General features: G+C 37.4%; 1 protein-coding gene and 2 long non-coding RNA genes across 6 annotated transcripts in view; 1 reads left to right on the top strand and 2 right to left on the bottom strand.

Moving 5' to 3' along the window:
• LOC120892342 (uncharacterized) overlaps window positions 1-20,334 on the bottom strand; it is an 82,075-nt gene extending 61,741 nt beyond the window's left edge. Inside the window, exon 1 of one of the 4 annotated variants that reach the window (XR_013425822.1) lies at window positions 6,155-6,792. This is a non-coding gene — a long non-coding RNA (uncharacterized LOC120892342). Of the gene's footprint in view, window positions 1-5,666; window positions 6,132-6,154; window positions 6,793-20,145 lie in introns of those variants that run through there. The other 3 variants (XR_013425823.1, XR_013425821.1, XR_013425824.1) reach the window with 3 other exon arrangements.
• LOC144366717 (uncharacterized) lies at window positions 6,906-14,016 on the bottom strand. The gene is made up of 3 exons (XR_013425820.1): window positions 10,706-14,016; window positions 10,403-10,457; window positions 6,906-7,302 (listed from the first exon to the last, which is right to left on the bottom strand). It is a non-coding gene; the product is annotated as an uncharacterized LOC144366717 (long non-coding RNA).
• Window positions 20,335-20,509: 175 nt separating the features above from the next.
• Window positions 20,510-22,496, top strand: LOC101964412 (growth-regulated protein homolog gamma). The gene is made up of 4 exons (XM_040292314.2): window positions 20,510-20,644; window positions 20,753-20,876; window positions 20,986-21,069; window positions 21,851-22,496. The coding sequence occupies exons 1-4, from the start codon at window positions 20,548-20,550 to the stop codon at window positions 21,864-21,866; spliced, it is 321 nt and encodes a 106-aa protein (XP_040148248.2). The 5' UTR covers window positions 20,510-20,547; the 3' UTR covers window positions 21,867-22,496.
• Window positions 22,497-25,033: the final 2,537 nt, after the last annotated feature.

The following is a 25,033-nucleotide window of genomic DNA, read 5'->3' on the forward strand; positions in this document are numbered from 1 at the left end:
TTTTTTAAAACAAAAAGAGAGAGAGAGAATTTTTTGATATTTATTTTTTAGTTTTCGGTGGACACAACATCTTTGTTTGTATGAGGTGCTGAGGATCGAACCTGGGCCGCCCGCCTGACAGGCGAGCGCGCTACTGCTTGAGCCACATCCCCACCCCATACACTTTCTACTTTTGAAAAAAATTACTTAAGGTTAATCCAAATTTATGGTAAAATTAGTATTAAAATCATTCTTCAGTATAAATGGAGGCCCACTCTGTAATATCTCATTTATGTCTTCATATTCAAAATTGAATGCAATAGTCTCCTCAGGGCTTTGAAAATCAAGTATATCTTTTACCTACATGCTCTTCTTAATCTTTCAAATGATTAAAAGTTTGAAATGGAAAAAGGTAATATCTCTAATTTTGCAATCTTCAAGTTGTTATTGAAAGTTACAATAATGGTGAGAATATATAGTAGCTCTGACAATCATTTTATAAGTCTCACTTGTTGTAACACTGGTTTCTCACTTCAGAGATATCTACTTTGTTATATCATTGTTTTCGTTTCAAATTTCAACTTACTAAAATGGCCCAAAATATTATTTAAATGTGCTAAATCTCTAATTCAAATATCACCTTTATCTACTTGATGTGACAAACACCACATAGCGAGTTCTTTAATGAAAATCTATTTTGTAATTTGTTATATCCTTTTCTTATTCAGAATAAGTGTTCTTTTTGTACCTCATTCTGCATTGTCATTTCTATTCTTTCTTTAAGAGAGGCCTGTGATGGTTTGATCTTCAGACTCTATGAAACTAAGATCCGACTTGTGATTTTTGTAAGTTTCATGCAGAAATTGTTCCACTGCAGTCAGGTCTATCTTTAATAAGATGATCTTTGTCCCCTCACATGAAGTCAGAGAACAGCAAGGTATCCCTTGGTATGGAAGAGCACGGTGTACACAGGTGGTCCTGCCTGGATCCAAATCCCACATCTCCATGCTATTCACTGTGTGACCTTTCTCCTCTCTCTCTCTCTCTCTCTCTCTCTCTCTCTCCTCTTTCTTTTTGTCTCTCTCTCCCTACCTCTCCCCCAACACACACACCTTATGGTAACACCAAGACAAAAGAAGAAATTTTTTAATAAAAGGAGTAAAGACTACTTAGGATACACTTTAATAAATCATCTAGCCCAGTATTTATTAATAAAATATGCTAAATTAATAATAGTAATGATTATTAAGGTGCCACCAAAATTCAATTATATATTTCACATAAAATAATCATGATTTTTGCTAGACTTACATCTATTTAAAGTGTTATTATAAATGCAATCTCAAATCTGTTAATGTTAGTGTAGTCGCTCGTATATGAAAATAACTGGGATAACTAAAAAGTGGCTTTTTTCAAAATACAAATATTTGAAGAACAATTTGAAAGGAAAGTGACCATGACACTCGGAGCCACCAAGAGATCTTTATTGCAGTGGTGTCTGATCCACCGGAGGAAAAGAGGAGAGAGAGAGAGGGCCTGGCAGGAGAAGGTTTTTATAGCCCTTTGCTGTGCTGCTTAAGTCTAATAGGGTCTGTGGGTCTGCAAGCTGCCTTGTTGGCGTACAGGGATTGGGTCACACAATAGTTGCTAAGGGTGTCATCTCTGCCTTCAAGCAGATTGGGCATGGGCTAGGCACGAGTTTCAAATCGAAAACCAACAAGAGGAAGTAAAGGGAAAGGAGCCAAATAATTGTCTCCAGAAGGAAGGGCTAATGAAGGGTGGAGGTTGGGCACTCAGTTTTACCCTTCAGCTAACATTTATCCAGCCTGTCCTGCAGCTAACACAATTCTTTCAGAATGCCTCCACTAAACCCCCCTTGGGGGAAAATGTCTTCAATTCCTTGTTTCAGGGAAATGGTATTTCAATAAACACTGTGATCTTGTAGTGGGCAAGGGCAGCAGACTGACCAGTTGAAAGAGAATAGGCGTATATCAAAATCCTCCAAGTTAGGACCCCAGCCCATCTACTTGCTGCCTGTGATTCAGGATAGCCTCTTGGAATCCTGGTTGCTCCATCTATAAAGAGCTAATAATCCTTTGTGAATTTAGTGTAAGAATCAAATTAATTAATGCATAGAAAAGTCAGGATACTACCTGACCCACAAAACAGATCCTCCATATAGATTTTAATTGTCAGTTTCTTAACAGCTTTGCCCAGCAACTATTCTTTATCATGACCTCCTCTGTAGCCTAAAGACCCACAAACCTAACATTAATGTGAATATTAATAATTTCCCACATTTACAAAACAACTTGGATTTTTCATAATCATCTTTCATTGGTAAAGGAAATGCTAACTGGCTCACCTAAGGTCATACAGCTAGTCAAGATAGAACAGGGCCAGTGGATTTCTTCTTTAGACTCTTTATCCATTCTCTACTCCCTCCCACACAGCCTTTTGCATAGTATCCAGGGCATATGGCCAACAAGAAGTTCTTTTGAGAAAGAGAGAGTGTGCTGGGTCCATGAATTATGACTTTGGCCTAGAACATTTCAACATAAAAGCCTGAGGCGAGATTTAAAGTCACAAGAGGAAATCACTTCTGTTTTTCTGCCCTCTTCACTACTGCTCAAAACAGGTCTTCACCCAGGTTATCTGACTCATGTCCCTTGCTTCAGGCTTCTGGCTTATCTAGAGCACTGTGAAGCTGAAGCTTCAAGAACTAGAGCAGACAAACCACTAGGAACATCCAGACCTGGGCATACACTGGAGAGTAAAAATGTTTTAAAATCAGAGTGTTATAGAAGATAAAATGTGTGTTTGCCAAGGGTATTAATCTATGTTCTCTTGCTATAGTGGAATACCTGAGGATGAATACTTTATAAAGAAAAGAAACCTATTAGCTCACAGTTTTGGAGACTGAAACTCCAAACAGCATTGCACTGCCTTTGATGAAGGCCCTGCTGACTGTACTACCTAACAGAGGACGGCATCATGATGGCAGTGTGTGCAAGAGAGAGATAGCACAAGGCAAAACAAGAGTCTGAGGTTCCATTAGAACTGTTAACCCCTTTTCCAAGGGCCTGCCCACAATGACCTAAATACCTCCCACTAGGCCCCACCTCTTTAAGGTCATACCACCTCCCAATACTACCACCCGGGAGACTAAGAAACTTAATCTCCAACACATGAACAATTGGAGCAACACATTCAAACTATATTCAAAACCATAGCATCAAGTCTGTAGAACAACGCACAGCCAGACACTCCCAGGGCAGATGTGTTACTGCATGGTATAAAACATAAAGATCTTGACTATATCCAAATAGTTCATTACAGATACTAACTTATTTGTTCTTACAGTCTAATCTCCAGTGGAATATGTCAACTGCTAATTCAGAAATATCAACAACAACAAAAAATCTTCTGATAAGGAAAAGCTAAGATTATTTGATTTACTCAACAAAAAGGTACATTGACAGTCTTAATGTCTCAGAGGACATTAGGGGATCTCAGCTCAAAAGGTTTAAAATCATTCTGTCAAGGCAGGGAACTAATTGGAATCAGGAGAAGTTGCTGACACACCAGTTTAGGATTGGTGGATAGGAGAAGTGAGGGTCTTGACAGGGACCCTGGTAATCAAACTTCTGTCTGAGAAGTGAGGTACTAGGCCAGATGAGAAATTTGATGGCCTGAATAAAGTGATGTGCAAGAATGCTGCGGCCCTCCCCTGACTCAGGCAATGGCAAGGCCCTACTGAGGTGGATGGCGCAAGGCGTCCCATCCTCTGGAGGAGTGCAGTATGTTTCTGGGAATGGGCTGATTTGTTTTTGTATTCCTTCAATAAGTATAGTTGCAATTTCTCATATGACCATTAAGTATGAAGGAAAAATCATGACTTTCCCAATTAATGCAACTACTTCTAAAGCATAGATCTGCTTGCTCTAAATGCAATGATTCAGCTGTGGAGTGTAAATTGTTAATGTCTCATGAAAAACTCCCTGTATTACTGTCAAGGAAGTTTTTGAGAAATTAAATTAAAATCTAGAGAAGAAAAATTAATGTTAAGAAGACAGATTAGTGCTTAGTACTGGGCAACTTGTTCTTGTTCCTGTGCACAATAGTTTGTGCTCTTACTTTTGTTTGATTAAAAGTAATAACAAGTCAACCACTTGCTGTAACCATGGCACCGGTTCCAGTCAGTAAGTCAAGAAAGAATAGTCAAGGTATAGGCCAATAGTTTGGGACATTTGTAACTATTATTAAAAGTTAACTAAGCAGAAACAGCTCAAAGCAAAACGGGAACTGAAAGTACAAATGCTTGCTTATGCATAAGCCAAGATACATTCTTCTATTCTAATTGTAACTATGTAATATTTTGTTTCTTTGAATAATGATTCCTGTTTTGTAACCACAAAGTACTGTAAGCCTGCCAAAATGAAAAGTATATATGATCAACTTCACAAGTAAAGATTGGGATCAACACCTTCACTTTGGTGTCTGTGTTGTTTCTCCACCCGCTCTTTCACCATCCGTTCGTCTCCTGAGACCCCCTGTTGGAGCTGGTCTCCGACACAAGAATTTCCTGCAGCAAGCAGTAAAGTTTTCCTTTGAACTACAGTTTTATTTCTATGTAAGAATTTTTCTGGAACAGAGTTGCCAAGTTGACATAGTCTCAATTAAAAAAAAAAAAGAAAGGCTCTAGGAATTTGTAGCCTCGACCTCTGGAACAGTTCCTACCATCCTACCATAAAATACACATTGTCTAATTATTTCTAACCCCATGATTAAAACCATGAACGACCGACCTCTGATTATCCTGGTCCTAGGATATGTGGGGTTTGCTGAAAATGTGCACAGATTATGGGCGCAATGTTGTCTCCTTCCATTCAGTTCTAAAACCTTTTCCCATTCTCTCAGGAATATTTAAGCCCTCTGAAAAAATGCACACTTTACTGTATGCTGTGGCATACAGGCTTCAGTTTCTGCTTAGGAAAAAAACAGTGAGTTAGAGGGTTGGAGCTGATTGGCAGAGTCAGTCACGGAGAAATCCTATTTGTTGTCTCTTAATAGTAATTTGGGGAACAAAAGAATACCTCTCCAACCCTAGTACATATATCATAGGATGCCCAGATTTATGATCCTGGAGAGAAAAAAAAATCCCTCATCTTATAGTATTTCATTCCTAGAAACTTTACTTAGGCTTAAAAGTAGTACTCACTGATCTGTCTAGTGAGAACAAACTCCTAAGAATCTATATAGTGTGTGACAATTGCCTTAATGGTGAAATCAGGAAAATAAACAATAAATGAAAGAGAAAATCAGCTAAGGGGAAACATGTACAGGGGATCCCAGTAGAGGACCATGGGGATAGAAAACAGAGACACCGGAGAATCATGTTCATGTAGACCATGTTCCTCAGAGCTTTAAGCTATAGTGTGCTGTCAGATTAACTCTCAAAAAGAAAAAAAAGAAAGAAATGACCCAGATTTGTACCACTTACTGATTTCTGTGGTTTAAACACTCTCACTTGGGACAAATTCCTGATACCAATAGTAAATCAGCTAACAAAGTTCCTGATAACTTAAAAATAAGCTCTTGTGAGTCCTGTGAACTGGCTTGAGCATGAGAGGGCTAAAATTCAGCCTGGCCCTGGGAATGATGACTCTCCAATTTAAAATACTTACTTTTTCGAGGGTTTTCTTTTCTCTTAAAGAAATCGTCACTGTTTTCCTTTAGGGAGTTGGTGTTTATATCCTGTTAGTCAAAAGAATATTTTCAACTACAAGCTTGGATAAAGTGAAGTGCCAGGCTCCTCTGTTCCCAGGATAGATAAACACTATTCCTTCAGTGAACCCTAGCCACTCTGAGATGGGAGGCATGGGGAGGAAGGCTGGTGAGGTCGGTGAAACTGTCTACCTCTCCTTCTAACCCTGCTCTGGGACTCACTCACAGCCTTCCATCCCAAACCTTGGCCTTTTGTGAAATAGATGCCCCTTGGCCCCAGCTTGCAGAAAAAAATTGGAAGGCAGACTTTAAAATAAGTTAATATCAACCATAGCCTAGGCCAAAGAAAACTGAAAACATTTGGCACAAAGAAGTCCCCTTCAAGACATGTTGTATTTGCATAAATTTGTCAAGGGCCTGATTTTCAATAGGAGGAAAACCACATGACCTTGCATCTGTTGGTATCCTGTTGCCCTTTGCAGCCAAGGTCAGGTTGTCTCTCTTCTTCCTTCATCTCTGCTCCTCTGAGTGGACTGAAGACTGGTGCATCTGAGGCTGCTGATGATCATATTCACAGTCGCATGTGCTATGTGTGAGCAGCCTAAGTTGTGAAACAAAATTACATTTGTCCAATATTTCAGTTTGTTGAGTCATAAGCCTGACAAATAGCTACAGCCCATGAAGCAGTATTTCCTGAGTCAATCCATGTGAGAAACAAGCTGTAGCTAAAGGTTGAGCACAGCAGACACTTGGCACGATGATCCGATTCCACAGTCTTGCTCTAGGAGATGGATTCCTCCCCCCTCTCAGATCCATGGCATTGTTCCCATAAATTCAATGCAAATCTCAGACATTCAGGAATGTATCCCAAAACACATGTTGAAACTGCACCTGGTATTCAGCCTTCTCTTGCCCCAACTGTGAAAGTGTCCCACAGGAAATGTCAATGGCTGTCAGCCTAGTAATTCATGAGCAATTTGATTCCTCTTACATGATAAATGCAAGTTAAGAAATAAATTTGCTGCTTTTGAAATTCCAGTATCTTCCAGTACTTAACTGAAATAATTAACTTTAATAATGGAAGAGACTTGCTTAAAACCAGACCAAATTATCTTTCTTTTTTAAATTTTTTATATTTTGTGTGTCTTCATACATGTACTTTGGACAAGCAAGGTGAGTAGATTAAGTTCTTAAACTTCTACAAAATATGGCTACCTCCTAGTGCATAAGTTTTGAGGATACTTTTGAGAAACCGTTAATAGCAAGACAGCGATTGTTTTCCCTTAATTATGTTATATTGTATTATTTGATCAAGAACTGATTATAAAGACAAGGATGTTCACTCTCACCATTCCTGTTCAGTATAGTACTTGAAATTTTAACCAGGTCAATTAAGCAAGAGAAAAAGTAAAACATAAACAAATAGGAAAAGTAGAAGTCAAATTATCCCTATTTGCAGAAGATAAGATTCTATATGTACATAACCTTAAAGGTTCCACACAAGACTTCTAGAGCTGATAAACAAATTCATCAAAATAGCAGGATCCAAAGTCAATATATGAAAATCAATAGCTCTTCTATGCACCAATAATGAACCTGTAGAGAAAGAAGTGAGGAAAACAATTTCACTCATAATTACTTGAAAAGAACACCTAGGGATAAATTTAACCAATGAGATGAAAGACCTTTCCATGAAAATTATAGAACACTGAAGAAAGATATTAGAGAAAACCTTAAAAGATGGAAAGCCTTCTATGTTCATGGATCTGCAGAAGTATATTGCTAAAATTGTCATATTTCCAAAAGCAATCAACAGAGTCAATGCAATTCCCAACAAAATACCAAAAAAAAAAATCTTCACAGAAAGAAAAACTAATTCTAAAATTCACATGGAAGCCAAAAAGACCCCAAATAGCCAAAACAAACTTGAAAAAAGGACAATGCTGAAGGCATCACAATATCAGATCTCAAAATATACTACAGGTCCACAGTAGTAAAAACAGTATGGTACAGGCATAAAAACAGAAACAAAAGATCAAAGCAATAAAGTAGAAGACACCAAGACCAGCCAATGCAGCTACATCCATCTGATCTTTGACAAAGATGTCAAAAATATACATTGAAGAAAAGAGAGCCTCTTTAACAAATGGTGCTGGGGAAACGGGATATATATATGTAGAAGATTGAAACTAGATCCCTAGCTCTCACCCTGTACAAAGCTCAACTCAAAATGGATCAAAGGCTTAAATGGAATACCTGAAACTTTAAAAGTGCTACAAGAAAAAGCAAGGGGAAAACTTCAGGACACAGGCACAGGCAACAGATTCCTAGATAGGACTTCAATGGCTCAGGAAATAATAGCAATAATTGACAAATAGTTCTACATCAAATTGAAAAGTTTCTGCATAGCAAAGGAAGCAATTAACAGAGTGAAGAAATAGCCTACAGAATGGAACAAAACCTTTTCCATCAAAGCATTAATATCCAGAATATATGAAGAACTCATCACACACACACATACACACACACACACACACACACACAATAAATGGGCAAATGAACCAAGCATGCACTTCTCAAAAGAAGTGTGAATAGCTAATAATTACAAGAAAAAAGCTTCAACATCTTTATCCATCAGGGAAATGCAAATCAAAACTACACTGAGATTCCATTTCATCCCAACAGAATGGTTATCTACAAGAACACACACACACACACACACACACACACACACACACACACACACATTTTAATGCTGGGGAGGATTCCAGGCAAAAGGAAACTTCATATGCTATTTGTGGAAATATAAATTAGTATAGCACTATAAAGTATGGAAGTTATTCAAAAAACTAAAAATAAAACTGCTGTATGATCCAGCTATCCCACTCCTTCCTATCTATTCAAAGGAATTAAAGTTGGCATACTGTAGAAATACCTGCATATCCATGTTAATCATGGCAAATTCACAATAGCCAAACTACAATACCAGCCCCGGTGCCTATTGACAGATTCATTTCTCTTTTGCTCATGCTATAAGGTCCAAACTTCTTAATGTGGCACATAAATTGATTTTCAAATCTATGAAATAGGTACATGTTAGGTATGTATTTCTTGGGTTACTGTAACATGTTATAAACACACATGCATGCACAATTTCAATACCATATTACATACAAAAATGTATAAGTATTTTTTTATTTAATGTTAGTAATTATTAATACTTATAATTGTCATTTGTATTGTTATTTTATGCTACCATAGACAGTCTGGTAGACTGAATTAGACATCTAGCAAAAACATTTTGGTAAAAATCAGCAAAGAATGTTGAAATATGAGTACTTCTGTTGATATTTTGAAAAATTAACACACTGGGAAATGGGATACAGTGGTAAGTTATGATTTTTTTCTTTATTTTTCTTTTATACCTACTAAAAGCAATATTTTTGGTTGGATATAATGCTTAGTAGGTGTGAACCAACTGAACAAAGAACCAAAACAAATTTGCTAAGTCAGTCAATGCTGGTGCCATGTCAATATTTTAACTCTGTTGAGAATGTTGCCAAGCTGCAGCTCTTATCAGCAAGAGCATCAGAAGCAGGCACTCCTGCCTGGAAAAGTCCAGGTTGTATAACACTTTACGGTAGATCTCTATTGAGAAAACTTTCAGAGAGTGATGACATTAGATTGAAATGTGCTTCATTATTTTTCTTTAATCTTTACTGGAAATTCTCAGCAGTTAAATTCTACAAGCAAGCAACTCATGATATAGTCACAGGCTTTATCAATGGAGCTAAATCACTGAAGAAAAGCTGAATATTGTGGTGCAAACTTGCTATACCAGCAACTGGGGAAGCTGAGACAGGAGGTCCACATGTTCCACATCAGCCTCAGTAACTTAATGACACCCTGTCTCAACCAAAACCAAAAAAGGGCTGAGGACATAACTCCATAATAGAGTGCTTGCCTAGTATGTGGGAAGCCCTGGGTTCAATCCCCAGCACCATAAATAATAATAATAAAATTAAATAAATAAGTGCAATTAAAATTAAAGCAAAAATGGCTCTAGATGTAGCTCAGTAGAGCACCCTGAGTTCAATTCACAGCACTGGAAAAAAAAAGAAGTCACTGAAGACACATTTTTGCTCCCAGAAACTTTTTTCCCCTATATCTTCTGCATCAGTCATTTAGTTTTACAGAATTACTCATGTTTATAAGACACAAGAAGTATCACAATATAATACTTTGTGATTATATTGGGTTAAACAATTGTGATACCTTATAATATGTTCTTCTTCTAAAAAATATTTGTATTTTATTCCATTATGTTTTAAAGAATGTTTATAACCCCCAAATTAATTGTATGACTCCTAGAGGATAATGCCTTGTAGATATAAAGTATTGCTCTCATCTCTTTGACAACAGAGCGAAGAGTTGTCATGTTGGAGTCTATCTTCTTATTAGTGGTATCTAAGATAATTTGAGAGCCAATAGAGGTAAGATTCAATTAGATTGTACCTACTACCTGCCTCCAATCTCAATATCATATCCTGATCTACTATCAGAGAGTCGGGGAAATTCATTGGTGCAGCATTTGGTGTTGAGGTGATAAAGTAAGCAAGAGTAAGTCAGTTTTCTGTCACTACAATAGAGTCAGAGACTAAAAAATTTATAAAGAAAGTAATTTTGTCTTTCTCACGGTTCTGGAGACCAGAAGTCCAAGAGCCTGGTGCTGGCATCTGGCAAGGGACTTCCTGATCCATCATAATATGGTGGAAGAGAAAGAGAGCACACGAAACAGAAAGTTAGCTCTGCTTATGCTTTTATTAGAAACCCACTCCTATTAAAACCAACCCCTTCTGAGATAAAAGCATAATCTATTCATGAGGGTGGAGCCTTCATGACCTGAGCACCTCTTAAAGGACCCACCTCTCAACATCGTTAATAATAACAATTAAATTTCAACATGAGTAAAGGAGATGTTCAAATCATAGATGAGTACCTCCAGGCTGTTGAGAATCTTGTTGAAGCTAGCTGTCATGGCCACATTTCTGTTGGGTTCCTAGTAGAAACTGGATTGAAGATTAATTTAATGCTTTGCTGAAAAGAAAAAAAAATTCTAAAGTATACTCCATAAACTTAATTAAGATTCTTTGATCTTGTCTTTTCTTTCTAGTCACTTCTTCTCTTATATAGGGAAAGACTGGCTTTAAGGCAATGGACTTCTGAGTCAGTCTTGGATTTGAATATAACTCTACCTGTAACACCCTGTCAGTCAGTTTTCTTCACTACAAAGTAAGAATCATACTAACCTCCTACCATTCTTGAAATTATTAACATGATATTATAAATAACTCAGGAATTGAACTCATTGTTCAAGAACTGGAACTTACTAAATAAATATGATTTTCCTTCTCCTTTCTTGGTGCTTTACACCCAGAGGACATACTTCAATCAGCTGTGGCTACAATCTGGAGCACTTACTAAGGAAACACAGGTGAGAAAGAGTTTTCCTTCAGCAGGACCACAATCCAAAGCTGAGGTACTATAGTCAGTAAACTTAATACAATGAATATAAATGATGTTTGGCAGAAAATCAAAATTCAAAAGCACAATTTTCAAATCACTATGTTGGTAATTTTATGAAGTAATTAGAATGTCTGGTAATGAGAAGCAATTATAACTCTTAATTTAGTGAAAAAAAAGAAGAGGAAATAAGCACAGGTAATCGTGTCAATTATTTATTTCTTTACCAGGTCAAGGAGATTAATTATACCACTGTTCATGGTATGGTCCAGCAAAACTTGGAAGAAAGCAGTCATTGGGTATAAACAAAGTTAGAACTAATAAAGTTCAATTACCAATAGTGTTGGCTAATTTGTCTTCTAGTCTGTAATTCTAAAGCACCATATTTAAAATCCCAGTCAGATTTCTCTCTACTATCCGTTGTAATTATTTGTTTTATCTTCCTTCCCCTAGAGGAGCAAATCTTATGCTCCCTCGTGTATCTAACATCTCGGAAAAAAATGTCAACTGCAGGAGATGCTAAAATATATTTTCAAATATTAATCAAGGGGAGGAAAATAATGTCATTAATGTGAAATTTGGTAAGGACTATTTTATTGCTGAGATAAGTAGCCCAACTAAGAACTGATTAACAGCAGTGATGCCACTAAGTGCCTTATTACTGCCATGATCTGGTTTTCCTCTCTCTCATAACAGTTTACAGATATGGTACTTGCTCACTATGCTGTTATCAGCAGCAATGTTTTTAGTTTCAGTGAGAAGAATATGTAAGAACTTTCATGGACCTGCTGAAGTTTCCCTTCATCTGGCCATCCATATCCTCCAATAACAATCCTGCAATATCACAAAATACGTTCATTAAATGATTTAAATGCATATATCCATATTTAATGTGAAGTATGCCAGAGGTGACACATAATTAAGTCTTTCTCCTTCTACTTTCTATCATGGTTACCTTTCACCTGTCCTAATTGGATCTTAGGACATGACTCTTTAGCCTCCATTTTAACACCTTCAAATGACACATTAGCTCAATCCCTAACAAGTATGAGCCTACCTTTGACATCATTATCTTCAGGATGGTGTCACATCCAAGATCACAGATACCAAAAGGCCCTTTCCACAACATTTTGTCCACAACCTCTTTTAGTTATTCCACTCACAAATTTATATTAAACATGTTCAACGTCCCATGGAGAATGAAAATCCTTCAGAGATGCCCCATTTTGCCAATCTATCATATCTTCTATTTCACCTACTTCCATCGTGGTCTGAACTTACCGGTAGTCATTTCTGCAAATTACTCTGTTTATACTTTATGCCTGGTTCATCCCTAATCCTTGCTCACTCTGTCTTCTTTCTGTTTTTGTCCTCAAGCTTCAAAATATTACTGGAGGAATGAAGTCATGTGAATTGGGGTCACTATAGTATAATGCTTTCTAACTTTATGTGAGATTTCTCTGATATTTTGCAATCCTTTGGATTGCAATGTCAACTACAAATGTCAACCTTTGGACTTTCATAGCTGTTGGCCCCAAATCCTATCCACTCCTCTCAAACACACAGCTCTATCATTAATCTGTTCATTCAGTAAACAACCTGCCCTCCTACTTTACAATAATGATCCCTAATGTCACCTGCCTTCACCTTCAATATCTTTCTGTATCATCTTATTATATATTGAGAAAACATTATCCCACCCTGATGTTCTTTGCTAAGTAGGAGCATTCCATAAAAATAACCTCAACTATGGAAGTCCAAATTTATTTATGACTTAACTTTTATTTTAATTTTACTTTCTTTTTATTGTGGTAAAATGCACATACCACAAAATAATCTTAAGAATGAGTTTATTGAAATTGAGTAAAATGTATAAATCACCACCATTCATTTCCAGAACTCTTTCATCTTGCAAGACTGAAATTCTTTATCCATTAAAAATAATTGTCTACTTTTACCTCACCCTGGCAATCACCATTCTACCTTTTGTGTCTATGTCATTCCATTTGTGTGATTGTGTGTGTGTGTGTGTGTGTGTGTGTGTGTGTGTGTGTGTGTTTGGAATTAGACCCAGGGGCACTCTGTCACTTAGCTACATCCCCAGGTCCCCACATCTTCTTTTTAACTATGATAACAGAGTCTTGATAGGTTGCCCAGGCTGGCCTTGAACTTGTGATCTTGTCTCAGCCTCCTGAGACACTGGGATTACAAACATGCCCCACCATGCTGGCTTCCTTCTCCTTTTAAAAGATAATTTTAGCTACTTCATTATTTTTCTTTACTTAACAATATTGTATATAGATTTACTCTCATGCACATTCTATAAATGTTAGCTTATTTTATTCTCATAACAATTCTATGAAAATTATTTTTAAGATTTTAAAAGGAATATAAATGTTTAGATTGACTGTAAACAGGTGGAATGCAGAAGAGACAAAATAAATGAGACAGAACCAAGGAGAAATGCATGGTTCAAGAGAAACAAAATAAGCTATATTCCTAATTTTCTAAGTTCCATTCTTGAGCAATGACTATTGCTATCCCCTGTCCTAGAAATCTATTGACTTCTCTCTGACTTTTTGTGTGTATCCAATATCTACCACCACCATCACGAATTACCACCAGCTTACATACCTTTTATTTTGCTTTTGCTGGTTTGATAAGATTTCAATCACTTGTATCCAAACAATTCATTAATAAGACAAATATCAATGTATCAATGAGAGTTATATAATATGAGATTATGCATATGATAAAACGTAAAGAAGGTTTATACAACATACACATACACACAAAAAAAACACTATATTTAAATGTCACCTCCAAAACTGATGTCAAAAATTAATTGTCATTGTGATAATACTAAGAGATAGAACTTTTAATAGGTAATTAGATTATGAGAACTCTATTCTTATGAATGGACTGATGTCATTGTTGTGGGAGTGAATTGGTGACAGCAAGAATGGAGCTCCTGATAAAAGGATGAGTTTGGTTCAGTCTCTTCTCTCTCATATGCTTGCTTGCCCTCCTACCTTTCTCCATGTGATGATAGCAAGAGGTCCTTTGCCAGCAGTCTCCATGACTGGATTGTACATTCTTCTCCTGCCTCCATTTATCCCCTTTCCCTATCTCACAGTTTAAGTTCCAGATATATGTTCTGTTCCAACCATGCACAATGCTTGTTCTAGCTTCAATGCCTTTGCTCATTTGATTACTATCTTCTGGAACTTTGTCTTTACCCTTCAAATTCTCCCATTTTCTAGGAAAATCCTACCCATCCTTTAAGAATCAACTCAAGAGTCATTTTCCAGAGATGATTCTCTGTAACTCTTCTCAAGATTCTGCCTACCCCTTTGAGAAACAAGATTACAAACAGTTATTATAGGACCACCTCTGTGCTCCTATAATACCCAGGACACATTCTAAAATGGAACATGCTAGGCTGTTTCATATATTTTATTAATACATCTGTCTTTCTTATTAGACTGATAGTTTGACAGTACCGGAATTCATTTTATGCCTTTTTTTTTTAAGGAGCTATCTTGATTCCTAATTCATGAATGAACAGATGAATGAAATGATTTAATGAACATAGAATGAAAGGAAAAGCTCTAAATAACGGAGAGAACAATCTGTGTTAGAAAGATAATGTTAGAGCAACACGAAAAATGGAAGATCTTAGTTATGATTCTAACTATGAGTGATAGAACTTAAATTGTCTTAATGAAAGCATATATTAGTATACAATAATGAAGGTCAATGGATCAGATAAGGTAAAGTTGGATTCAGGTGTTCAGCAATGACCCCAATAACCCTACCTGTGTAGGTCAGGGCTTTCCTCTGTGCTTGCTCCATTTTTGGAAGTCTCTCACCAACAGTGTCAAGCCCCCAGGTTTTCATAGCTATCAGTTTAGTAATTTAAGCAAGCACTGAGAGCCTGTTAATTCCCCTTACTCTGGCACAACCATTTGGTCTCAGATTTAACGAAGCGTGACATTTGTCTCACCTCAACCACATGGGCTGGTAATGGTGGAGTCATCTCACCTTAACTACCACATGGGCTGATAATGAATGGCAGAGGTAAGGATTTGTGGTAGAAAATCAGAGTTCTGTTTTTAAAAGAAGGTGGAAGGGTGAGTACCAGACAGGGACAAATTTAGAGATTGGAGACTGAAGACAATGCAGATTGGAAGGGAAGTTAACACTGACACTAACCTGAGTGAGCGTCCTTGGACACAGAAATGGTAGATCTTGTAATCTACTGACATGTCCAACATTTTTATTTTCTCTTCCAGAACAGAGCTATAATATAATGAGCTATGGGTATCAAGAAATGAAAGAGAAAAGATGGCAGTTATGTCAACAAAGTCCTCAAAGCGAGTCAGGAGAAAGCAGGACCGCACCACTCACTCTTGCTGCCCAAACAGCAATGCCAGTGCTCAGCATGGAGCACTGTCCCTAGATTGTACAGGCCTATCAGATTGGTGAAGGCGTTCCCCCTCTCACTGTCTTGACAAAGTCACAGTGAAGAAAAGTGCTGGCAAAGCCGCTCTCCCACTGTCTTGACAAGGTCACAGTGAGAATGAATGCTGGCAAAGCCGTTGGCTGGTGGGAAACCAAAACATGAGACCCTTTTTTATGTAATTGGGACTTTTCATTTTCATGTTCATGTTCCTGACAGGAGGCATGAGTATGTTAAATACTAAACCAAATTAAATTTCAGATAGTTCACAACAGGTAGAACACAACAGGTAGTTCATGCCTTGAAGGCTGTTCTACTACCTCTCAGCATATCAAGGATAAAACAGAAGGCCGGTCTTCTATCTCAGTACATTGAGGACAAAAGTGATAATGGACAACAATCATTCTCCGAAAGGTCACGAGAATTTTAGGCACCACATTGATTATATCAACTAAGAATCAAGCCTATATTTCCGGCCTCTTAGAAAGCCTAATCATTATGCTGATTGCACAAAGCCCACCATATGTAGTTTTATTTTTGATTAAGGAAAATTTATGTTATACACTTAGGAAAGTTAAGACATATAAAGATACATTCTCCTCTTTTCTGTAAACCCTCTTTTACTTCACACAGGGCTTATGATGAGCATAGTTAACATTGGCGGTAAGTGGATTGATATTTACTACTTGATTTTACTGAGTTTACAAAGATATAAGAACTAATGCACCTTGACTAAGAAACAAAGAAACTCTTTGAGAAAGCAGCTCAACCAGTTTTATGAGAATGAATGTGGAAATTAATTAAAGTAGTTTTATAAGATATATTTTTAGAATAATAGAAATATTATTTTATTTAGATTCTTGGGTTTAGAATTCATAAGTTTTTTAGCTGTGTGGGTCTCTGATATGTTTTAAGAATGGTTTCTAGGCTTTAAGAATGCTTCATAGACTTTAGGATATTTTAAGTATAAGATCTAAGGGGACTTCTTTAGATGGGAAGTTTAGATTAGAAATAAGGTGCAGGTATACTTTAAACTTGAAGGTTAATGATAGGTTAGGAGACTTAGAGTCTGGTTACGTAGTTTGGCATTAGTTAATAAGAAAATAGCATATCTTGGGAAAAATAGTACATCTTGGGAAAATCTGAAAAATGTAAATTAGTGACGTATTTTATTAATGATTCTGTACTCTTTTAATAAGTGATAAGTAAATGTCACATCCTGGAAAAATGTAAATTGATGTTACATTTTTCTATACCCCTAATGATGGTTAAGGAAATGTCACATTTTGGCAAAGTTTTGAAATTGTATAATCAATGAAGTATTCTGAATCCATAATGATGAGAAAAATTGCAATAAAAGATGACCCAGAGAAAGCTACATTAGAGCTCTCTCTTTGGAGATTGCTGCAACAGAATGACTCCTGTCTCATCCTTTTCATCGATGCCACTCATCCTTCACGACTCCCTGAACCCCGCTAGGGCAGGACCCCGGCATCAGATGGTACTAATCAAATCTGAAGGAATCATAAAAATTACAGGTAAAATGGAATTTACTCAAATGCGCTTCTGTTTCAGGGATAACTTCATAAAGTTGTGTGTGTTAATAGTGGCATTCAGCGCATGTTAAAATGGAAGAAATTTACCACAGTAAGTAGGCCTCATAACACTGGTGCTCTTGAAATTTTTTGAAGCATAGCATAAGACTCTCAACAATTAAATAACAGAAAGTAGAAGAAGGAAAGGAAAAAAATCTTTCTACTTCTTTTCTGAAGGCAAATGATTTTGGTTACACATGTCCCTCGGAGTATCATAGACAATCCTACACATAACAAAGCTGATTCTTAACATGTCTCATTTTTTTGACAACTACAATAGAAAAATTAAAATTATATTTTTCCTGAGAATTTACTTATATAAGTACTTGAGTAGAATTTTACTACATTTTAAAAGCATCCCCCCAAAGCTCCTATGTTAAAGAATTGGTTGCCAGTCTATGGTACTTTTGGAAGGTGGTAGAATCTTTAAGAAGTGGTGTGTAGTAAAGGGGAGTTAGGTTGTTAGAAGCATACCCTTGAGGAGGATATTGGAACAATGACTCCTTTCTCTTTCTTTTTGCTCACCAGTTGCCATGGGATGAACAGAATTTCTCTATCATGAGCTCCCACAATGAACTATGGCCTTACCATAGGCCCAAAATAACAGGACCAAGCAACCACGGACTGAAACCTCTGAAACTGTGAGCCAAAATTTCCTTCTTGTAAGTTGATTATATCAAGTATTTTGTCACAGTAATGGAAAACTTGCTTACACAGACATGAAAATCATTTCAGTTAATAATTCAGTTAATAATATTTATATTCCTCAAGTATAAGAAATAGATGAAAAGTTTGGATACTCAGTTGTTAATGTCACTGACAAAGAAACAGTCATTTCTTAAATCTTCCAAAATTTGGGGGGAGGGAGAATTTACTTTCCTTCCTATTTTATATAGGAAGTTATAAAACTGAACTTTCAAACAAGCAATAGATGAAAAACAATGTAAGAGCCCTTAAGAATACAGATATACTCTTCTTTCAAAATTTTTGATGCTGAAAATTTAAAAGATTAATTAGAAGATGTTTCTTTGGAAACACTGATTTTTTTTTTGTTTATATTAGGATTCACCATAGGCTGTTTAACTTTAAATTAATATCCTAACTGTCTACAACCATAGACTGAATGGCTTAAACAACCATTTATATCACAGTTTTGGAGGCTGAGAAGTCTAAGTTCAAAGTGCAGGCCGATTTGGTGTCTGGTGAATGCATGCTTTCTGGTTTGCAAATGGTCAGCTTATTGCTGCACTATGGGTAAATATGGAGAGAAAAAAGAGAGAAAGAGCAGGAAGGTCTCTAGTCTTTTCTTATAAAGGCATTAATCCCATCATGAGTTTGCCCCTATCCCCATGACCTCATCTAAACCTAACCTAACCTGGCAAAAGCTCCGCTTCTTAATACCATCATACTGTGGGTTCCGGCTTTGACATATGGGGGGAGACAAACAGGTCATTAACAATAAGGTTGTAAAACACCATTTCTATTTTGTTTATTTTCCAAATATTTACCTAGCACTTCATATGTACTGATGGTTTATAAATATAGCATATTTAATAATACCTGAGAGGCAGAGGCATTTCTATTTGCTGAAAGGAACAATAAGCAAAGGGAAGTTAGATACATTGCCAGCTATGGTCCAGAAGAAAGACAGGATTGCTAAAATTTTAATCCTGACAGACTTTACCAATTTAACTCTGCAACTCTGCATCTAGGGAACATGCTTTTCCTGGAACTAACAGCTTTTTAATCCAACTGCTTCCCTACCCTGCTCACAGCAGTGAAGAAAATTTCACACATCCTCAAATTTAGCAATCATCCTGGAGAATCAATGCAGTCCACCAAAGTTCAACATTAAAAAAAAAAAAAAAAGAACATTGGAAGCTGGACACAGTGGTGCACACCTTTAATCCCACAACTCTAAGGCAAGAGGCTCTAGAGTTCAAAGTCAACCTCAGCAATTTGGTGAGAATGTAAGCAACTTAGGGAGACCCTGTCTCAAAAATTAAAAAAGCGTTGGGTATGTGGTTCAGAGGGTAAGTACCCCTGGATTCAGTGGTTCATCCCTAGAACAAAAAGGAGAAGAAGAAGGAGAGAAAGAGAAAAAGGATAAAGGAAGGAAGGAAGGAATAAACATTGACACTAAACTAAAAGTGAATTGCCCAGTATGAAGATATTAGCTTTTACTGATATTCTTTGAGGGCCCAAAGTATGTCAATATTTGTTTATCATCATGGAATCAATCATACAATGCAGGTAAATTCAGACAACTGTCCAGGACAGTACTAGAAAAAGTGGACCTCTTGAAATCAACATGACCCTTTGCTGCTCCTCAAAGCGCTGAATGAATGAAGAATACAACAAAATGGTGATGCTCCTGACTCCTACTAGAGTTTGGGAAGTTTCAAAAGTTAAAAAGAGGACAGATGGGAGATTAAAAGGGGGTCTTCCAAAATACACAGAATTCACCTCTGGCACTGGTAATTCTTCCCCAACTTACCCCCATCCCCACTGCAGGAAAAAAGAGTTCAAATGTGATTTGAGATCACAAAACACTGGGAAAAAGAAAACGTTCTCCTGTGTAATTTGAGAAGACAGATGTATTTTTATAGTGTGAAATCCGCAAAACTAGAGCCAGAGGAGAGAGTGAAGAGATGGCCATTCCCCCAACAGCCATCCCAACTGAAGTCTCTTCCAGAGAAATCACTGGCTCCAGGGCTGGGGTGACAGCTCAGCGGTAGAGCGCCTGCCTGGCACGTCTGAGGCACTGGGTTCGATCTTCAGCATCACATAAAAATTAATAAAATAAATAAAGATATTGCGTCCATTCATTAAAAAAAAAAAAAGTGGCTCCGATCCTACCTGCATACAGCGGGTCTGATCACCACGTCCCGCACATTGGGGTCCCTGGCGCCCAAAGTCCCCCCTCGCAGGTGGCCACTCACTACCGTTTTGGAATCTGGGGCTTCAGGGTAATATCCCGGGGTCACAGGGTCCCCAGAAGCTAAGCAGCGAGGCCAGGCGGGCAGCGTCAGAGTGTTGTCCCCTCACCAACCTCCAGCCAGGGGCGGGGCGGCGGCCTCCTTCCGCCCACGGGGAAGCACCCCGAGCTCCGGGAATTCCCTGGCCCGGGGCTCTGGCCTTTCCCGCCAACCATGCATAAAAGGGGCTCGCGGATCCCCGAGAGCCACAGAGCCAGGACAGCAGCCCCTCGCCACAAGCTCTTGCACTCCAGGCTCCGCCGCGATCCTCCCGCTGAGTCCCATGGCCCGCACCGCCTCCGCCGTCCCCCGCGCTCCGCGGCTCCTCCAGGTCGCGCTGTTTTTGCTGCTCCTGGTAGCCGCCAGCCGGCGCGCAGCAGGTGAGACCCGCGTCCTGGGTTCCCCGGGAAGGGACTGGGATTGAGGGTACGGGATGGGGACTCCTAGGATGGGGACAGCCCCGCTAATCCGGTCTCTTCTCTCCCCAGGGGCGCCAGTGGTCACTGAACTGCGCTGCCAGTGCTTGCAGACTGTGCAAGGAATTCACCTCAAGAACATCCAAAGTGTGAAGGTGACGTCCCCAGGACCCCACTGCGCCCAGACAGAAGTCATGTAAGTCCTGCCCTGAGCTGCTTGAAGCTATGCCTTGAGTCTCCCTGACCCTCCTGCTGCTCCCCAGCTGAACCTCCTGCCTCACTGGGATCCTCCCTTCTCTCTGCAGAGCCACTCTCAAGAATGGACAGGAAGCTTGTCTCAACCCTGAGGCCCCCTTGGTCAAGAAAATCATCGATAAGATGCTAAACAAGTGAGTTATGGTTTCTATTTACCCATGCGACAAGGGTTGTGTTGGCATCTGTCTCTTTAAAATTATTTCAGGAAAGTTCAAGGGTGGCTTTAAGACTAGAAATTACAATGGGTATTTTTATACTCGACTGAACTATAAGTTCATTAATCTTCTCTGGTGTCAGAAATATTTCCAATGTCCTCCATTCCCATGCCCAAACTCTATTCAGTGAATGCAGGTAAATGTATGCACCTATAGGAGGAAATAGAATTGGCACTGGTGGTTAAACAAAAAAAGGAAAAAAAAAAAAAGCCTCCAACTATTGAGGAACCATCTGTACCTCAGTGTCTAATGGGTTCAAAACCTGGTCTTGGTCAGGGTGTGCCTCTAAATTTTCCTGGCCAAGAGCAAGGACTTTGAGTGAGATTTCCCTGAATTCAAGGCTAGAATCCCTGTGGCTGTTATTTAACATAACAAATAACAGTAGCTATTTCATAGGCTTGGGGGGCTGTTTAAGGGAGGTCGCGCAGGTAAATTTTTAATTCAGTGTGACAGACTGTGAACAATGTTTTTTCCCTCTTTTGAGCCAATGATATATTTGACTCCACTTCCTGGTTTTTCTTCTATAAAAACATTCAGGAGCCCAAGTTCTCTGCTGTTCAGGGAAGCTTTAGGTCAGACCTCCACTGGGTAGAGGGGAAAGCAGGAGACTGCAATGCAGAAATCCCTTTAACTTTCAGGACCCAACTAAGAAATGAGTAGCTTCCCTCAGCACCAGTAACACTAACCTCTCCCATCACAGGAGCAGCACCAACTGACCTGGAATGAAGAAGCTCCCCCTGCTGGCTTCTGCTGGGTGGTCCCTGCCTTAGAAGACCTGAAAATGGAAGAGAGCAGCCAGCTTCTGGGGATAATTGGAAAGAGCTTGATGTCTTTGACTATTTCTTATGAGAGTTCTATTTATTTATGGTTCTATTTATTTATTTTTCAAAGCTTCTATTTTAATATTTATGTTAGTTTTTTAAGATGTGAATGTGTTTCATGAAATGACTAAGTCTTGATTGTTATTTAACTTAAAGATGATGGGTTTAAGCTGTCTCATTAAATTGATATTTATTGGGAGAGAAGTGCCAGCCACTGTGATAAAAGACGGTGGGTGGGGATCCAGCCGATTGCACAGTGTGATCAATATTAGAGTGAGGGAATGTGTGCACATCTATTTTTGTACTTTTTAAAAAGAATGTCGGGTGTTATTTATTGAAAGTCTCACACATTATGTAGTCAACATTCATATGTTGAAGTTTCCCTTGGACATTTTATGTCTTGCTTGTAGGGCATAATGCCTTGTTTGATATTTATTATGAATTGTTTCTCTCTGTCTTAGAACAGAGAAGTTATAACTACTGTCATATTTTTACAAATGAAAATAAAAATTTTACTGAAAAATAGCATGCTTACCCTTTGTTTTATTTTCCTTCACATCTCTAGGCTATAAGTAACTGCATGCCTGCTTTTAGGCATGGCACATTCCTTAAATTTCTCTTACTGGTGAATGAATAGTTGACACTATTAGAAAGTACACACTACCCACTTCCAACCACTATGATAATTCTGGTTTCATATAAAATATTGTTGTTTTCACAATTACCTATTATTTATTAAAAATTAGTTTTTATAAACTTATGGATTTTTATAAATATTTAACAAGGGCTTCCATTACATGCTTTTTGGTAAGGGGTTTTGCAAACAATTATGCAATTCTTTTTCTTTTCATAAGGTTGGGAGTTAAAGATGGAAAAGTGGATTCTACCTAAGAACTTAAAAATCTGTGCCATTTAAAATAACAATAATAATCATGATCTGTGGAGATATGAACCTACTATAAAGTAAAATAGATGTCCAAAAAAGCAGAAAGGATATGTAAGGAGCTAAATAGATTTAAAATATAACATACTCATTCAATTTTTAGAGAAAATATTAAATTAAGGAAAATTGTAATGGAGTAGAAACATATTGTGATTTCTAAGGTGACCCTAAAAAAGGAAATGCCAAAATTTAGGACTTAAAAATCTGAAAAAAAGAGATAAAAATAAAATGAAATAAAACATCTAAATAATGCAAAAGAAGACAGAAAGTTAAAAATGATGGAGGAGTACATGGGACATGAAGAAGGGATGAATCTTCCTTATGGAAGAATTCCTAATGAGTACAGTCTCTCCTTTCCTGAAGTGATGCTTAGTTCCCTATGCACAGGAGTATGGGCAAGTTGCTTTCAAAGAAAGGATTAGGAAAAGGGGAAAATAAAACCATTCCAGGGAAGAAACTTGGCAGACTTAATTTCAATAAAGTGATCAAGATTATTGTTACCAGTCAAGGCACGTGAATGAATATCATGCAGCTCCTGATAGAATATGATGGGAAGGGCACTTCAACTCCATTTAAATGCTTATCCATAATCCAGATTCCCAGAAGAGTCATGAGAAAACATTAGAAAAATCAAAATTGAGGGATATTCTATAAGACACCCAACAAGTATTTTTCTGAATTGCCAAGTCAGGGGAAACAAGACAACATTAATAAATTGTTACAGATTGGAGGAGATAAAGGAGACATGAGGGCTAATGCAATATATGTGTTGGGTGGAATCCTGCAATAGATAGATAAGGGACATTGACGGAAAATTGGTGAAATCTGAATAAAGACTGTAGTTTGGTGGTTAGCAATGTACCAACGTTAATTTCTTTGTTTTGACAAGTGTACTACAATTATGGAAAATGACAATATTAGGGGAAAATGAACAAAAGGTCTGATGCAGGAACTTTTAGTACTATTCACATAAATACTTTGTAAATCTAAAATTATTCCAAAATTAGTACTTGATTTTTAAAAATACAGAGCAAAAGAATAGTAAAACAGTTGGCTTAAATGCAACTATAATAACAATAACAGTAAATTTAAAAGAAATAAGCACTCCAATTAGAAGTCAAAGATTGGGCTGGGACTGTGGCTCAGCAGTAGTGCACTTGCCTGGCATGTGTGAGGCACTGGGTTTGATTCTCAGCACCATATATAGATACATAAAATAAAGATCTATCAACAAGTAAGGAAAAAATTTTTTTTAAAAAAGGCAAAGATTATGAGATTGTACCAGACATCTATGTTACTTAACAAAATTCACTTTAAATATTAAACCCTAGGTATCTTAAGATTAAAGAATAGAAAATGCTGTATTATGCAAAACATAACTGAAAGAAACCAAACATAGCTATATTAATATTAATTATTATTAACAACTATGAATGTTATTAATGTATTTATTAATAATTGACCTATTTATGAAGGTCCATTTTATATATCAGGTCTATGCAAAGAAGTAATCTTAGAAAGAAGGTTGATTCAAAAAAGGCAATTCTACAAGAGTCAAAGCAATCATTAAATTTTATGAAATTCACAACATTATCAAACATGCCAAGCAAAATGGAGAGACCGAAAAAGATCCATAGACAAATACATATTAATAGCCAAAGCTTCTCTTTCAATACTTAGTGGATAAACAGTAAAAAAGTCAATAATAGTGTGAAAGAGTTTAGCAACACAATCAACAAATTTGGCCTGAGTGATGTATAGATGCTTCACGTCAGCAATTGCACAAATTGCATTTATTTTTTGAGGGCATTGGAACATTTTCTAAAATAGATTAAAGCTAGTGTGCTGGCCCCTACCTGGAATCCCAATGATTTGGAGGCTAAAGGAGAATAGCAAGTTTGAGGCCAGTACCAGCAACTTAACAAGACCCTGTCTCAAAATAAAAAGGACTGGAGATATAGCTAAGTGGTAAAGAGGCCCTGGATTCAATCCCCAGAATCAACAAAATAAAAACAAAAAAAACAAACAAAAAAAAAGAATACATATGGGCCATGAGGATTGCAGCAAAAATTTTCAAAATGTTGAAATGTTACAGAGAACGTTTTCTGATCATCAAAAT

This window comes from Ictidomys tridecemlineatus, chromosome 9 (genome assembly GCF_052094955.1).
Source record: "Ictidomys tridecemlineatus isolate mIctTri1 chromosome 9, mIctTri1.hap1, whole genome shotgun sequence".
Classification (NCBI taxonomy): domain Eukaryota; kingdom Metazoa; phylum Chordata; class Mammalia; order Rodentia; family Sciuridae; genus Ictidomys; species Ictidomys tridecemlineatus.

Excerpts from the sequence above, each read along its gene's own strand:
- LOC101964412 (XM_040292314.2), top strand. The coding sequence starts at position 20,548 with ATGGCCCGCACCGCCTCCGCCGTCCCCCGCGCTCCGCGGCTCCTCCAG. Across the intron at positions 20,645-20,752 it reads CGCCAGCCGGCGCGCAGCAG|GGGCGCCAGTGGTCACTGAA; the intron begins GTGAGACCCGCG and ends TTCTCTCCCCAG. Across the intron at positions 20,877-20,985 it reads TGCGCCCAGACAGAAGTCAT|AGCCACTCTCAAGAATGGAC; the intron begins GTAAGTCCTGCC and ends TTCTCTCTGCAG.